The 14,531-nt window shown below is 43.5% G+C and overlaps 1 protein-coding gene and 1 pseudogene across 1 annotated transcript; one reads left to right on the forward strand and one right to left on the reverse strand.

The window, feature by feature from the left end:
* Positions 1 to 1,494: 1,494 nt before the first annotated feature.
* On the reverse strand, positions 1,495 to 13,636 carry PSMD9 (proteasome 26S subunit, non-ATPase 9). Its single transcript, XM_061602939.1, has 6 exons — positions 13,329 to 13,636; positions 9,638 to 9,740; positions 7,188 to 7,381; positions 5,695 to 5,796; positions 4,356 to 4,444; positions 1,495 to 1,976 (listed from the first exon to the last, which is right to left on the reverse strand). The coding sequence occupies exons 1-6, from the start codon at positions 13,446 to 13,448 to the stop codon at positions 1,949 to 1,951; spliced, it is 636 nt and encodes a 211-aa protein (XP_061458923.1). The 5' UTR covers positions 13,449 to 13,636; the 3' UTR covers positions 1,495 to 1,948.
* Positions 6,389 to 6,507, forward strand: LOC133373543 (5S ribosomal RNA; annotated as a pseudogene).
* Positions 13,637 to 14,531: the final 895 nt, after the last annotated feature.

Consider the following 14,531-nt stretch of genomic DNA (forward strand, 5'->3'; position numbering starts at 1 on the left):
TTTATCATTAATATCCTAACCCATTCATAACTTTAAAGTTAAGAAATCAAAGGACCCTATTACTATAAGAGGTGAAAGGTAGGAGAGATTACCTATCCTATGCCCGGAATGGGCGGTTGAATACAGCTGAAGCTATGTGGAAGAGCTCTGATCCAAAACCAGGAAGGAATCTCTTGGTCTCAAAGTTTTGCACCGAGACCCAGAGTCTCCCCGGTTCTGTCCCTGCAGTCCTTGATGCGTTCCTTGAGAGCGTAGTACACGTGTGTGGGAGCTCTGATGTTCCTCAGCCCCCCTTCCTCTTTCTTCCTCTCTTCCTTTTCTACCTTCAAGCCTCGGTTTTAAAATACTTTTTTCCTCTCTCCCCCTCCTGCGAAGGAGGGTATAAAAGTCTGGTGATGTTGTGTATGTGTGTGTGTATCTCTAACTGACCCTGAAAACTAAGGCTCCTAACAAACAATGGGATTCACTGTGGGTGAGGGAAATTTGCCAAAGGACAAGATAACAATTATGCAGAACATTTATGCCGTAGCTTTAGTTTTGTATCTTAATTTCTGCCCTTGTTACTCTTCGCACAAAACCTCGTGGGAAAGCATAACCAGCCATACCATTAGGTGGGGGTGTGAATTGTAGTTTAGCAGGCTCCATGGCCCTGCCTCGTAACAGTGATAAGAGCAAGAATTTGGGCTCTGCGTATGATATTGTAATTTAAAGGTGTAATTTTAATTTTGCTAGTTGTTTATGTCACTACTATTGCCATTACATTCAGTGATATATGGGAATTACGATTTACGAGTAACATTAGTACAAAAAACATTACTAAGGATTCTGTATGGTCTGGTACGGGAGGAGGTCCATGGGGGTGACACCATGAGTTACCGCACCGGGTGACACCAAACCTAGTGACGCCACTGCTCGCAAAACATCAGGGCAGTATACAGCAACATTTAAACATTAAAAGCAATACCAAACCCTCATTAAAATGGCTAGCTGCATTTGAAACGGCTGCACAGGCCTCTCGGCACAAAAAAGTCTTCAAGAAATGTCTGACAATCAAAAGCGAGGTTGCCTGCCGAATCTCTACTGGAAGAGTATCCCACAGCATGGGACCAGAGACATTAAATGCCCGACTTCTAGTTGAGGCCATCTGGGCCTCAGTAACACAGCAGACAATTAACCACACTCCTCTGGATAATCTCACTGTTCAGGCTCTCCAGGATTTCAGGTACGGGATTCTTCCCCAACCCTACTTGGAGATGCTGGTGATTGAACCTGGGATCTTCTGCATTCAATGATTAAAAATAATATATATATTACATATATTCCAAGTTGTACCTATCTGCTGGAAACATACAAACTATAACACAGCTAAGTAAGTTTTTAAAATGTAGATAAAGACTGTAGTCCTATAAGCATTTACCTTGAACATAATAGGATTTTTTTCTGAGTAGGTGTGCATAGGCTTATGCTTGCTAGTTAATCAAGTTGGAACACACATTTGTTTTAAACTTTATTCAAAGTGATTTGGCAATTCAAAGTACAATATCAGTTAACATTCTGGCATACCTTAGAGGTCTGACAATGGATATGTTACTAGCAGTCAGCAAAAAAAAGAAAAAGAAAATGGAAAAACATAGTGAGGACTAGTGTGTTGACAAATTCCCTAGCAAATGAAAAGATCACAGAATAAATCACCAAATTCCATAGTAAAGCTACAATCCTTCCGTTTCACCTTTAATTCACACCAGGAGTAAACACCACAAGAGCAGGACAAACTAATCAGCACAGCTCAAAATGGCATTTGTGCATAACATTCAAAACCTCTTCTGGCGGTAGACACCAAAGCCTCAGAGTTTGTCTTTCCACATCCCAGCTTCTTTGGGTAGATGTTAGGGTGGCCAAACCCAGCTTGAAATGCCACCAAATGTATGGAGCTTTGTCCTTGAAAAAGTCATCTTTCCAGAGGGAATATATTGCAACTTGGGGGGGGGGAGAGAGAAGAGAGAGAGATTAGACCTTCTGCAATTATTATATTTTGAGTATAACAAAGCCCAGAGAACTTTAATTATCTGGCAAATATATTTTAGTTGGAGAAGGGTCGTAGCTCAGAGGCAGAGCACCTGCTTTGCATGCAGAAAGGCAGAAGTTCAATCACTGGTGTCTCCAGGTAGGGCTGGGAGAAACCCCTGTCTGAACCCCTGGAGAGCAGCTGCCAGCCAATGTAGACAATATTGAGCTAGATAGACCAATGGTTTGAATCCATATAAGGTAGTCTCCTATGTGTTCCTATGGCAGCACAAAAATAACTTAAAAGTACACATATAAATGTATAACCCACCTTGTATTCCTCTAAGGCACTGTTGTCCAGCACAGTTGCCACTAGCCAGATGTGGCAAAATGGCTACTGACCTGTGGCAAATTGGTACTTTACCTATACCAGCTATTTTTTTAATAAAAATAATAATGAAAAAGTATTTCCCCTCCACCCTTAATAATCACAAATTTGTCCCTGGGTCCTATATGCTGCAAAATGTATGTTGACATCTGCAATTCTCAACTATCTCAAGAGCTTGCGAGGCTCCTTTCTTTGGAGAGGCACCTTTTTGAGACAGATGCAATTTTACTTCAAAGCACTCAACATCTGAAAGACAATTCCAACTGTTATGAAGTGGAGTCACATTTTAAATCAAAATGAGTTAGCAGTTCTAAATACAGTTACAGGTACGGTATTCCAAAAGCGTTTTCAATTTTTGGTTCAACGTGATTCTATGAATCAACTTTTTCTATGGTTGAAACGGTGAAATCAAAATATAAGATGCAGATATTGGACGAAATTTGGAAGCAGAGTTCAGATGTAGTCTAACTGATTTTATGCCCGATTTCCCTGTACTACTTAATGAAAGGATATATCAGATTTCTAATTCTATCAATAAATAATTCAAAACATTATTGTGTATTTTTCTACCCTCACAAAGTTAGGTTTTTTTTGGTCATTTGGTAAAAATATTAACACACTCACCACAATTTTGGCAATTATGAAAAACTGTTGGACACCATTGCTTTAAGAGTAACTAATGCATGGAGCTATGTGTATGAAGGTCACATTCACACTGTACATTTATTCCACTATTATTCCACTTTAAACAGTCATGGTTTCCCCCAAAGAATCCTGGGAAGTGCAGTTTGTGAATAATGCTGAGAGTTGTGAGGAGACCCCTGTTCCCCTCACATACCTGCAATTCCCAGAGTTCTCTGGGAAGAGGGATTGATTATATTAAACCACTCAGGGAATTGTAGCTCTGTGAGGAGAATAGGGGTCTCTTAAAAACTCTCAGCATCCTTCACAAACTACATTTCCCAGAATTCCTTGGGGGAAGCCATGACTGTTTAAAGTGGAATAATAGTGGAATAAATGTATGGTGTAAATGTGGCCAAAGTGTGTGCCTGCAGGTATCATGCTTATCGTTATTTATTGAATTTATATCTTGCCCTTCCTCCCAAAGAAACCCAGGCCCCCAAACATAACCAAACCATTTAACAAAAAGAAGAAAAACATATTAAAAAGAGTTAAAAACATTCCAAAGCACAATTATAATTAAAAGCATTCTACAACACAGTGAAAAACATTCTTTCACCAGTGATCTGGAGGTTGCCTGGAACAGTTCTCTTCAGCCATCAAATATTTGGATAAACAGGAATGTTTTCAAATTCTTCCTGAAATTCCATAGTGATGGAGACAGATGTACTTTGCCAGGGAGGGCATTCCACAAACTGGGAACCACCACTGAAAAGGCCCTGTCAAGGGTCATCACCAACCAGGCAGTGCTCAATGATGGCACCACCAAGGCCTTGAAGCTTGCCTTGGAGTGGTAGTCATGGGGGCTGGTCTTTGCAGGTTTTCTCAAGAGGCTCTCCTGTGCAGATAGCAGTCCAGGAAAAGGACCTTCAGCTATGAAACACTACAGCAAAGATAGGGAACCTGTGGCTCTCCAGATGCTGCTGAACTCCAACTCCCATCATTCCCGAATTGACCCTGTTGGTGGGGCTGACAGGATCTGAGAGTCCAATATCATCTGGAGGGACAGAGGTTCCTCATTCCTGCAAAAGAGGAGCATCCCAACAAAATAGGAATTCTGATACAGTAAAGCAAAGCATGGTGTAGGAAAGCCGCATGTTTTCCTGACACGTTGCACCTTAGTGTACCTGATCAACAATGCAGACCGAAAGGAGAGGCAGAGATGCATTAGCGACCAAGTTCAGAACCAAGGAATGAAGAGTTATTCAAGACTGTCCACCAAGGCGGCATAAAGAAAGCCACTGTGAATTTTGGAACAACGTTAGATTTTTGGATTGCTTACCCCAGAAGCCCTTTTCCGCTCCAGTGTTTCGGAGTGAGCCTGAGGTGAAGTTTCTCCCCTTTACGGATCACAGTCACACTTAATGGTTTCTGCAGGGGAGGGGGGGGATCACAACACACATGGAGTTCTTACTGCATCACCAAGTCTGTTTTGTTAGTTTGTTGACTACCCTGTGCAACAACCATGGGAACTCTAGATATTGGAGAGAAGGAGAGGCCCCCACATTCTCTGTGCCTTATTTCTTAGCTTACGATACAGCCATGAGATGGGAAAAGACATACCCCTGAACTCACGCATTTAGGCCTATTAACATTAGACAGGTGTCTTGCTAAACTGTTTTAGATGCCTGCTTAAAAAAAACAACCTTGTTTCGGCAAGCCTACCCAGACACAGGGTGGCATTCAATGCTAGCCCTACTCAAAGTAGACCCATTGAAATCAATAGACATAGCTAAGTTAGGGCCATTAATTTAAATGGGTCTACTCTGCATAGGACTTAGTTGACCACAACTCATAATTTCATTACATATACCTTTGAAAATTTTGTTGATTTTATCTTTATTTTCAATAAATATTTTACACTATTTTATGTAAACTGCTTAGAGATTTCTCTCTCTCTTTTTAAAGAATTATCCAACAAATAATCATCAGCAGAAGTTAAGGATATGGGATTCTGTCTTCTGTTCCCCTATTCTGGTACAACTGACTCTTGAGGAGAACTGTCTGGGACATCAAGTAGCTATTGTGCCCGCCCCAACTGGGAACTGTGTTATTGGTGCCTCCAGGTTGGGCTTTAAATTCATAGCCGCTACTGGAGTTTGTTGCCACCAGCAGGTTGTCACCAAAGGGTTGACTCCAAAGGAAATTTTCCATTTGAGTTGCTGCTCAAAGTAGCAGCGGAGTGGGAGCCTCTTTTTTAACCTGTAGCAAAAGGGTACGTCTGACATGAATGTTTTAAGGGAGACGGTGGCTCTTGATAACCAATGGTGCTACAGTATCAATGGATGGCTTCAGGTGAGTCTGTCTAGGACAGCGTTTCCCAACTAGTGGGCCACCAGATGTTGGACCACAATTCCCATCTTTCCTGACCATTGGCAATGCTGGCTGAGGCTGATGGGAGTTGTGGTCCAACAACATTTGGTGGCCCACTAGTTGGGAAAGGCTGATCTAGGACTTGTTCCTGTTGGGTAGGGAAAGGGCAATCTCAGCTCTGAAATTTTGGTCACCTTGTGCCTGGTCATCAATATTGGCACAGTCTGTATGCTCTTTTGAGTCTTTGTGGGGACTAAGGTGAGGCCCTTTTAGCCTTATTTCAAACACGTAAAAGAAAAGCGGCTCACCCCTTCGCTGTGCTGTACCACGGTGGCAATATTCTGCAGCGACTGGAAGTTGCGAGTGTTGACGGAGCCAAACTCAACGATCTCATCGTCAACTTGCAACCCCTTCAGAGGGAAACAGAGAACACGTTCACCTTGGTTTGCCCTTGGGAAGTCAAAGCCAGTCATTGGCACTTTAGCATCCTTTCCCAAATGAAAGAAAGGAAAGTAAGAATAAAATGCTACATGGTTTGGAGAAAGGGAAAAGGAAGAAGGAGTCATCCAACAAAGGTGAGTTTTGGGAGGGTCAGGACAGACCAAAGAAAGCACTTCTTCACTATGGAATTCACTCCCAGAGGCTGGGATGGCCACCAACTTGGATGGCTTTAAAAGGGGGTTAGACAAATTCATGGAGGATTGATTTATTAACTATTATTAAAGCCAGATTTAACTGAACATCAGGAAAAACTTCCTCACTCTTCGAACGTTATGACAATGGAACCGATTCCCTAAGGAGGTGGTGGGCTCTCCAACACTGGAGGCATTCAAGAGGCAGTCGGACAGCCACCTGTCGGTATGCTTTAATTTGGATTCCTGCGTTGAGCAGGGAGCTGGACTGGATGGCCTAATAGGCCCCTTCCAACTTATGATTCTCTGATTCTACTAGTTATGATGGCTATATGTTACCTCCAGTATCAGGGGCAGTATGACTCTAGTAGGCTATGGCCATACTACCCTGAACACGCCCAATCTTGTCTAATCTCAGAAGCTAAGCAGGGTCAGGCCTGGTTAATACTTGGATGGGAGACTGCCCGGGAATACCAGGTGCCATCGACTTAGAGGAAGGCAATGGCAAACCACCTCTCAATACCTCTGACCATGAAAACCCTATGAATATATATATAAAAAAAGATTCATAGGGTCGCCATAAGTCATAATCAACTTGAAGGCATACAACAACAACAACAAGACTCTAGCTGCTGTGGATCACAAGCGGGAGAGGTCTTGTTGTTATGTGCCTTCAAGTCGATTACGACTTATGGCGACCCTATGAATCAGGGACCTCCAAGAGCATCTGTCATGAACCACCCTGTTCAGATCTTGTAAGTTCTACACTTCATCTTAGCCAAAAGGCCGAGAAGCGTCTGTGGCTTCCTTTATGGAATCAATCCATCTCTTGTTTGGCCTTCCTCTTTTTCTACTCCCTGCTGTTTTTCCCAGCATTATTGTCTTTTCTAGTGAATCATGTCTTCTCAGTATGTGTCCAAAGTATGATGACCTCAGTTTCATCATTTTAGCTTCCAGTGATAGTTCTGGTTTGATTTGTTCTAACACCCAATTATTTGTCTTTTTCGCAGTCCTCCTTGCAGGCTTACCAGAGGCATCTGACTAGCCACTGTGGGGAACAGGATACTGGGCTAGATGGGCCACAGGTCCAGTCAAGCAGGGCTCTACTTACGTTCTTACACCAAATCAAATGCAAGGAAAGATTTGGACGAGCAGGCAAGAATACTTGCCGAGGTGCTTGCTGGGGAACCTGTAGTAACGGCATTCACTCTGGCAAAAGGCTGGGGCAAGACACAGCTCTGGCTCTTGGCTTCAGCTCGTGCTTCTGCCTCATCCTTTTCCCGCTTCTCCTTGTCCCGGGCATGGAGCTGGTGGAGAGCCTGTTCCACCTGATGCATCAAGGCCTTGTGATCATTCTGTAAACCTGAAAGGCAAAAAAAGCATCCGTAGCTTGAGATGGGTTTGCACAGAAGATAGATCTCTGGATTAAAATTATTGTTTATAATGCCATCAACATGCACAGCGCTTTGGAATGGACAGGCATGACAGGCCCCTGCCCCAAGGGGCTAGCAATCAAAAGCAGACACAGGGAAATCACAGAAATGGAAATTGGGGAAGCTCTGGGAAAATGCAAAATTATTTCAGTTACACATACAGTAAGGTACAGGGGATGAGGGGGATCATCCAAAAGCTTTCTAGAAAAGGCGTGTTTTGAGGGGGGATTTATTATTTTTAGCATTTATTGCCCACCCTTCATCCAGTGGTCCCAGGGCAAGTTACAACAACCTTAAAATATGTTAAAAACAATTAAAAACAACCGGAATCACAACATAGGGTGGGTCTTAAAAATATACATCTCGGGTGTCAAAGGCCAGGGTAAAGAGGTGCCTAGACGAAATAAGGGAGGGGGCCACACTAAGAGGCGGGTCTGGGCCTGAGATATTAAGTGCTGAAGCTCCGTGGCAGAGCATCTGCCTTGCACACAGAAGGTCCCTGGCTCAGTCCCAGCATCTCCAGGTAAGGCTGGGAGAGTCTCCTGCATGAAACCTCAGAGAGCGGCTGCCAGTCAGTGCAGACAATACTGAGCTAGATGGACCAATGGTCTGACTCCTTATAAGGCTGCTTCCTCTGCTTCAGGGCTGTGGAGTTGGTACGCCAGACCTTCGACTCCGACGACTCTATTTTTCTACTGTCCGACTCCGACTCCTTCATAAATGGCAAATGTATATTAACTAGTAATAACAAATTTACTGTAGTAAAAAGGTAGCACAAGGCATTTCATCACCACCACATGAATCCAGTGCTTGGAAAAGTTACTTTTTTAAACTACAACTCCCATCAGCCCCAGGGATTGGGGAGTCAACATCTCTAAGCCACTTACAAATATTTTATATAGTTGTAGGCTGCTTAGAGACATTTTTGGTGGAAAGTGATGAATGCAATAAATAATATTTATTAAAATTAAAATTTACTATAGATAATGACATAATATTCAACTGAAAATACAGGAACAAAATTATTTAAAAGCAACAATAATTCTGAACAGGAAAAAAAAAGCTGAATTCACTTAAGCATAAAGGGACATAGGAAGATGCCTTATACAGAGTCAGACCACTGGCCCACCTGCCTCAGTATTGTCTACACTGACTGGCAGCAGCTCTCCAGGATTTCAGGCAGGGAATCTGTCCCAGCCCAACCCGGATATTGAACCTGGGACCTTCTGCACGCAAAGCAGATGCTCTGCCACTGAGCTCTGGCCCTTCCCACCATTGTGCAAATATGTACAAGTTTCCAAAATTTGCACAACTTATTTTGCTGCATTAATAATATGGAAGGACAAAGACCTGACCACACACTGAATCCCCAACTTTCAGTGGCCATGTAGATAAAGCCCCCTTCCCTGTGGCTTTGGGGATTTCACTGGATATTGCCCACTTTGACGCCATAGTCATAGGGACTAGGAACTTGGGTTCTTTCATCTTATTTCAAGTACAGTAGGGCCCCACTTATACAGCGGGTTACGTTCCAGGCCCCCGCTGAAAAGCGAAACCCACCATAAAGTGAGACATAACGCATGATCAGCTGTAGCACGGGTAGCTTCAGGGGCCAAGCGCTGTCAGCTGGAGCGCCATGGCTGGAGCTCCCCACACTACAGCTGATTGCCCTGCTGGCGCCGTATTAGCGGAACACTGAAAAGTGGGGCCCTACTGTACTGAAATTTGCAGGATGCTGAGAAGTTCTGCGCTCTGGACCACTTTGACTGCTTTTTTGGCATTAGTAACAGAATTACAGCATTATCCACAGGTTGCTGATCCTAGGCTTCTTATACAGAACACCCCATAACATTAAAATAAGATTATTCATTTTAGGTTGATGGGCAGGCAAATGTTTATTTGTAGGCCAGGCTCCTGACATATCATTCCTACTTCCTTCTCTCTTTCCCCTCTGCCCAAACCAAGGAACAGAAATTAAGACTGAAATTCTATACCCACTGTACTAGGAGTAAGCCCATTTGAACGCAACTGAACTTACTTTTGAGAAGATATGCCTAGGACTGTGGCTGCAATCCTATGCATTGTTACCTGAGAGTAAGCCCCAGTGAACACAGTGGAACTGACTATCAAGCAAACACACCCAGGATTGGGCTGTAAACCAATTAAACTGAGGACTGGTTGCTTACAGATGATGTTGTGCCTTGCCATCCGGACTTGACAGATATCGACATCTGCACGTGGGTAGTCTTCGACATCCACAAGTGGTTCATTCATCCCAACACCTTTTTGCTGCAGCATAAAAAGAAAAATAAATTAGCTTTTGGAGACTTTTTTCAAAAGAGGGCATATAGCATAGTAGCTTAAAATCCTGTTTACAATCCTAGACATGTCTACTCAGAAGTAAGTTCCACTGAGTTCAATGGGGCTTAAACCCAGGTAGGTGAGTACTGGATTGCCATTAACTGAGATCTGAGTTAGCAAGTTTGACTTAAATTTAGTAAGCAAAGCTAAAAAAGCATTTGTTTTGTTGTTATATGCCTTCAAGTCGATTATGACTTATGGCGACCCTATGAATCAGCAACCACCAATAGCATCTGTTAAAAACCACCCTGTTCAGATCTTGTAAGTTCAGGTCTGTGGCTTCCTTTATGGACTCAATCCATCTCTGGTTTTGCCTTCCTCTTTTTCTACTCCCTTCTGTTTTTCCCAGCATTATTGTCTTTTCTAGTGAATCATGTCTTCTCATCATGTGTCCAAAGTATGCTTATTTATACAACACATAAAATTATCTGGGGGGGGGAATTCAATAGCCAGAAATATTTTGGGGGGGGGGGGAAATCAGATTACAAAAACAAAATCCAGCAAAGGACACAGTACAGTTTAAATCTTATTTTTAAACAAATTCAAAGCTTTACTTAGATATTATTTTATTGTAAATAATTTCAAGACCCGACAACTGAATAGCACACACTTCCCTTCCAATAATTAGATTAAGAAAAAAAATTAAGAAGCACTGGTAGCTCTTAATTTTAAATTCCCTGAAGAGTTGTGCACATAAATATATGATACTTCCAAAAACAATCACAAATCTGATTTTATATCCCAGTTACCAACTTTTTGTTTTATTATATGAATTCATTATGTTACTAATTAATTTTATGCAGCAATACATTTCTAAAAGGGGAAAACATCCCACACAAAAAATATAGCAGTGGGAAATTTTCATCCCCACCCCATCAATTCCACATCAGACCCTTGACCCATCTAACCCAATTATCAGCTACCAACTCTGACTGACATCAGCTCTCCTGTCTCTCAGGGACAGAAGGGTCTTTTCCCATAACCCATGAACTTTTTAAATGGAGATGCCAGGGCCTTGAACCCTGGACTTTCGCAAGCAAATCAGCTGTTCTTCTACGGAGCAACATTGGCTCCTAATAAATATAGGAAGCTACCCTACACATGAGTCCAACCGGTGGGCCATCTAGACCAGTACTATCTACTGATGGCCACCCTCCAATGGTCTTGGACGTGGGCCAGTCCTAGCCTTGCTACCACCAAGATATTTTTAATTAGAGATGTCATAGATCTGTGTCTATTGATATTTATTTTGTTTATTAACTACATTCATATCCTATCTTGCATCAAAGGAATTCAAGCAGCATAAAAACATACTCCTTCCCTTCACTTTATCCTTACAACATCCCTGTGAGGTAAGTTAAGCCGAGAGAGTGAGTTAGTGGCTCAAGTTTATTTATTTATTTATCAGATTTATATCATGTCCTTTCTCCCAGTAGGGCAGCAATTCACAGGATGAGGTTCACTGGGTGAGGTTTGTGGTCGACTGGGGATTTAGACCCAGGTCTACCCAGTGTTAGCCCAACGATCTCCCAACCAAGCTCTGGCTGGTCCCTAGATTTGTCCTTAGCACTAAATCCCATGTTCAGGACACTCATACACAGAGTACACAAAGGCCCATCCACCATACACATTGGGCTGGACAATAATCCCAGCATAACTGTTAAGAACGTAAAATAAGACCCATTACTGCATCAGGCCAAAGACCCATCTAATCCAACATCCTGTGGCCAAACAGATGCCTGCAGAAATTCCACGTGACCTGACCACAGCAGCACTCTCCCCTCCTGAAGTTTCCAGCAACTGGTATATAGAAGCATACCGCCTTTGACTATGGAGACAGAGCACAGCCACTGATAGCCTTATTATCCTCCATTAATTTGTCTAATCCTCTTTTAAAGCCATCCAAGTTGGTGGCCATCACTACCACTTGTGGGAGTGAATTCTGTAGCTTACCACTGGGTGAAGCAGTATTTATTTTTGCTTGCCCTGAATCCTCCAACATTTAGCTTCATTGGACAAACATAAGTAGAGCCTACTTCGGCTGAACATCAGGAAAAACTTCCTAACTGGTAGAACGGTATGACAAAGGAACCAATTCCCTAGGGAGGTGGTGGGCTCTCCAGCACTGGAGGCATTCAAAAGGCAGCTGGACAGCCACCTGTCACATATGCTTTAAGTTGCATTCCCGCAATGAGCAGGTGGTTGGACTCAACGGCCTTATAGGCCCCTTCCAACTCTACGATTCTGTGATCTAGTCCAGCATCCTGTTCTCACAGTGGCCAACCAGATGCCCTTTATGGGAAGCCCGCAAGCAGGACCCAACTGCAACAGCACTCTCCCCTCCAGAGGTTTCCAGCAACTGGTATTAGGAAGCATACTGCTTTGCGCTCTAGTATTATGAGAAAGGGAGAAAAACTTCTGCCTGTTCACCTTCTCCACACTACGCATTATTTTTTTACACCTCATCCTCTCTGTTGCCATCTTATTTGCCTTCTTTCTAAGCTGAAGAAAAACAAGAAGAGATGCAAGGGACAGGAGAAGGAACCGAACAGGAGCTGGGGGTGGGGGAAATTCAGGAATTTGTGGGGGAGAGCAGAGAGATGGCGCATGGCTCTCGGTACTCATGCAGTGACTCAGCAGCACAAATATCCACCAGCGAAGAAAGAGCACAGACGTGCATTTGCTTTTAGCAAAACCTCACTTTCGAATCAGTTCAGGAAAGGACCAGGGCAGTGAAGGAGTTACCAAGCCTGGGAGATCCCCTCTTCCCACCTCAGTCCCTTGGCTTCTCTGCCTCTAAGGCCAGAGCAGACGTTGCTCCGGATTGAACCATCTGACCAAAAGCGACTCTCTCTCTGTCTCACCCTACAGAAACAAAAAGTGTTAGGCCCTCACATACACGTCTCTAGAGCCCCTCTCCTCCCAGGGAGTAAGTCCCACCAAACTCACTGGGTCCACTCACTTTCAAGAACACATGCACAGAATCGGGTCGTAACCCCCCCACACACACACACACACTTACCCAGACTGCGTCTGTGTTGGAATTGCTGTTTAAGATGTATTTAAAGCTTGTTTTTTAAAGATGTTTTTAAACATGTTTTGTTTTAATATATTTTAAAGTCTGTTTCAAAAGTGTTTTAGCATGTTTTTAGTGTTTTTGCTTGCTGCTCTGGGCTCCTTCTGGGATTTATTTCTGGGGGGAAACGAGTCAAACTATGTAGGACGAGGTCCAGCTAAGCAAACGAAGACTCTAAACATGCAGAACCGCAGAAATAAACCAGGGAATCAAGCTTCAACAGCAACAGATAGACTTTAAGAAAGGATTCTTGCAGATTTGGGGGGGGTCACCCATCTGAAGCTTGCGTCGTACCTGCGTAGGGAATTCCGAGCATTCTGCAAAAACTCGGAACAGCCTTTGGCGCTGTAGTCAAATGCACCTGTGGAAGCCACAGCGGCCTTTATAAGCACCCCGCTCCACCACCACCCCGCGCCCCCCTTTCATTCCAGGGCACTTACATCTTCCAGAACGTCATAATAGGCTTTGATCTGGGCTTCAATTTCATCCTTTTTCTTGAGCAGCAACTGCACGTCGCTGACAGACACCGCTTTAGGGCTTGGGTCTTGCTGCAGGGACATCTTGGTGGGCAAGCAGTTTGAAAGCGGGAAAGACAGAGAGAGAAAAGAAAAGAAATGCAATTTTGCAAACAAAACGCAGTAAGACAGGCGACCCCAAAAACAAAAACAGCAGCAGCTACGGATTGCAAAAGGAGCCAAAAAAGCTCCGTCACCGGGGGAGCGGGACAGAAACGAGCGCCGCCTCCCCGCCCTGGTGGCAAGCAAGGAGAACTGCAGCCCAGTTGGTGGGCGTGGCTATGTGCAAAAGTGGGGCGGGGCTACCTATTCCCCTATTGGAAGCGGTGAGTGTCACTGAGAAGCCACAGGGTCGTGAAGAGGATGGGCAAAGGGGAGTGATTCACACCTGATGACTGCAGCATCCATCCAGGGATGGCTTTACATGTGTGAATGTGTCAATCAGGATTGTGCATTGTGTATTATGCATTTTTTTTAAAAAAAAGTCAAATAAAGGTTGACTTATAGAGAACTATATGAACCTTGATGCATTTCTGCCCTGGGAAATTCACTACATTGTCTGTGGGCTGCTATCATCTGCCAGTGCTCCTCTTCAAGGACCCCCCCCCAAAAGACCATAATAAGAGCCTGGCTTGTGGATCAGTGGGAAAGCCCATCTAGTCCACTATACCTTTCTGAGCTGCTCCTTCCCCTCCACACAGCCTCAAGCATTCACTTCCATTTTGAAATAACTCTGGTTAATCATTATATCTGAATCCAGACCAAATGTAATGCTTAGTGTCAGCTATGGTTCTTGGACTCCAAGTCCCACCATCTCTGATGGTTGGCCATGCTGCTTGGGACTATGGATGAGAGGGAGGGATGTGCCCACTTTGGTCCTCTCCATTTCTGTTTTTTTCTAAATGCGATTCATCACATTTCTGCTGTAATTTGCAATTTTTTAAAAAAATACTCATGAAAATCCTTCAGCATTTTAGTGCAAAACTACCTAATAAACACATTTTTGCAAGCAATTTACCGTCATCTAATGCGTTTTGTCTGTTATTTTCACTCATACATTCATTTTTTTGCACACTTTCCCCTAACATACACATTTTTGTGAACACTGGTTGCAACTGCATCACAAAA

The sequence above is a fragment of the Rhineura floridana genome, chromosome 19 (assembly GCF_030035675.1).
Source record: "Rhineura floridana isolate rRhiFlo1 chromosome 19, rRhiFlo1.hap2, whole genome shotgun sequence".
NCBI lineage: Eukaryota > Metazoa > Chordata > Lepidosauria > Squamata > Rhineuridae > Rhineura > Rhineura floridana.